The sequence below is a fragment of the Galeopterus variegatus genome, unplaced genomic scaffold (genome assembly GCF_000696425.1).
Source record: "Galeopterus variegatus unplaced genomic scaffold, G_variegatus-3.0.2 Scaffold5001, whole genome shotgun sequence".
Classification (NCBI taxonomy): Eukaryota; Metazoa; Chordata; class Mammalia; order Dermoptera; family Cynocephalidae; genus Galeopterus; species Galeopterus variegatus.
In genome coordinates, this window is record NW_007731112.1 from 7,745 (window position 1) to 9,407 (window position 1,663).

At 40.8% G+C, this 1,663-nt stretch overlaps 1 protein-coding gene across 1 annotated transcript in view; it reads right to left on the reverse strand.

The window, feature by feature from the left end:
* Positions 1–1,381: 1,381 nt before the first annotated feature.
* Positions 1,382–1,663, reverse strand: part of LOC103604150 (septin-11-like) — a gene marked incomplete at its 3' end in the record, with an annotated part of 63,501 nt that continues 63,219 nt past the window's right edge. The window contains exon 4 of the mRNA XM_008588736.1: positions 1,382–1,577. Coding sequence (XP_008586958.1) covers positions 1,382–1,577 — 196 coding nt within the window. The remainder of the gene's footprint in view (positions 1,578–1,663) is intronic.

Sequence of the window (1,663 nt, forward strand, 5' to 3'; positions counted from 1 at the left end):
CTCCTTAAGTAGGTTAAACATGTCCTTATTCCACATGTACACAGAATTTTGTCATATGTACAGTACTGCCTAATTAGTTAACAAATCCTCTCTGCTTAGAGAGGGTAACTTTATCCATTGACCTGAATTCCTCATTAGGTTTGACTTGAACCTCAGTCATTATTACTTAGACTTGAGTTGGTGATTCTGCATCCAAAGTGCTGCCTAAGTTTGAACGGCCTATAGGAAAACCCAGACACTTCACAAACGACTCATAAATGCCTCACGCCACACCACTGCTATCAATATTAAGATCCTGTGGCAAATGGAAACTGACTAGGACTTTTCTTTCTTCACTGTGGGGTTTTAGGAACTAATAATTACTTTTGTCAAAAACTGTTAAAATACAAAATAACTCTTTATTACTACCACATCCCTCTTCCAGGCCTAACCTTTCACAATACGCTTCCTTAGGCCTCCACATAAGAATTGGATGCATGAAGTATCACAATGGAAGAGGCCTGAGAGAATACCTAGTATAATTCCCTTAAAGTTAAATACATGGCCACAGTCCCATGGCTTTTCACTGGCAGAAGCCAGACTACAAACACTGGTCTTCTAAATCCCAGGCTGTATGCAAAATCACACCAACTCTCAGTTTTCATTCAAATTTGTAAGAATTAGAGTATTAAGTCAAATATCCCAATCTGCCTCAGGGACTAGGCAGAATGTGGCAGATGCTCATTCTAAACTCCTTTTACTTTTTAATGCCTTCTTATTTTGCAGAGTTGGAAAAAAACAAAAGCCACATCTCTCAGACTCTCTTGCAGCTAGTATTCTGGATGTGGCTTAATTTCTGCCAAGCAGATGCAGCCATACAAGACCTGGAAGCAGGGAATGAGCAACCCAGGCAGGGGCTGCAAAGGGAAAAGGGTTCTTCTTGTAAGCAGTGGGGAAGGCATTTGGTTAGCTGGGACAGATTTGGCAGAGGTTCTAAAGACCTCCCCTCAGTGTCATGGGGACCAAGCAGTTTAAGGTGGTTGATGTCAGGGGGTTTTGCTAAAACTCTTCTGAGGAGTGGTGGGGTATTGCTTTTCCTGGTAGAAAAGCTCCCAAACCTGGTTCTATGACCTTCCTGGAAAAATGCCATGAGATAACTTATTTCCTCTAGCAAATCCCTTTTCTGCTTATATGAGCTGGAATCAATTGTGTTGTCTGATTCTGACTCAAGGAAGAACATTCCCAGAAAATTTCTCAGAGGACAAGAATGCCATATCTTTTAGGCAATAGAGGACCAAGCCCCACAACTAGAGAAGACCAAAAACATTTAGCCTTTGAATTCACCCGGATGGATCCTGCTATCTTGTCATCCATTTATATCCCACAAAATACCAAGATATACCTGTCATCTTTATTTATCTGGTCTCCAAATCCCACAGTGTCAACGATGGTTAACTTCAGCCGTACATTGCTTTCCTGAAGCTCATAACTTCTGGCTTTTAACCGGACTCCTGGTTCATTGTGAGTAGCTGGGTCACTTTCAAATTTGGTGTTGAATAAAGTATCCATCAATGTGGATTTGCCAATGCCTGTCTCACCTACATAACCACAATGGAAAAATGAGAGAATGTGTTAATGTCTCACAGACATCAGTTCAATTTATCAGTATTTTTTTCATAATCAC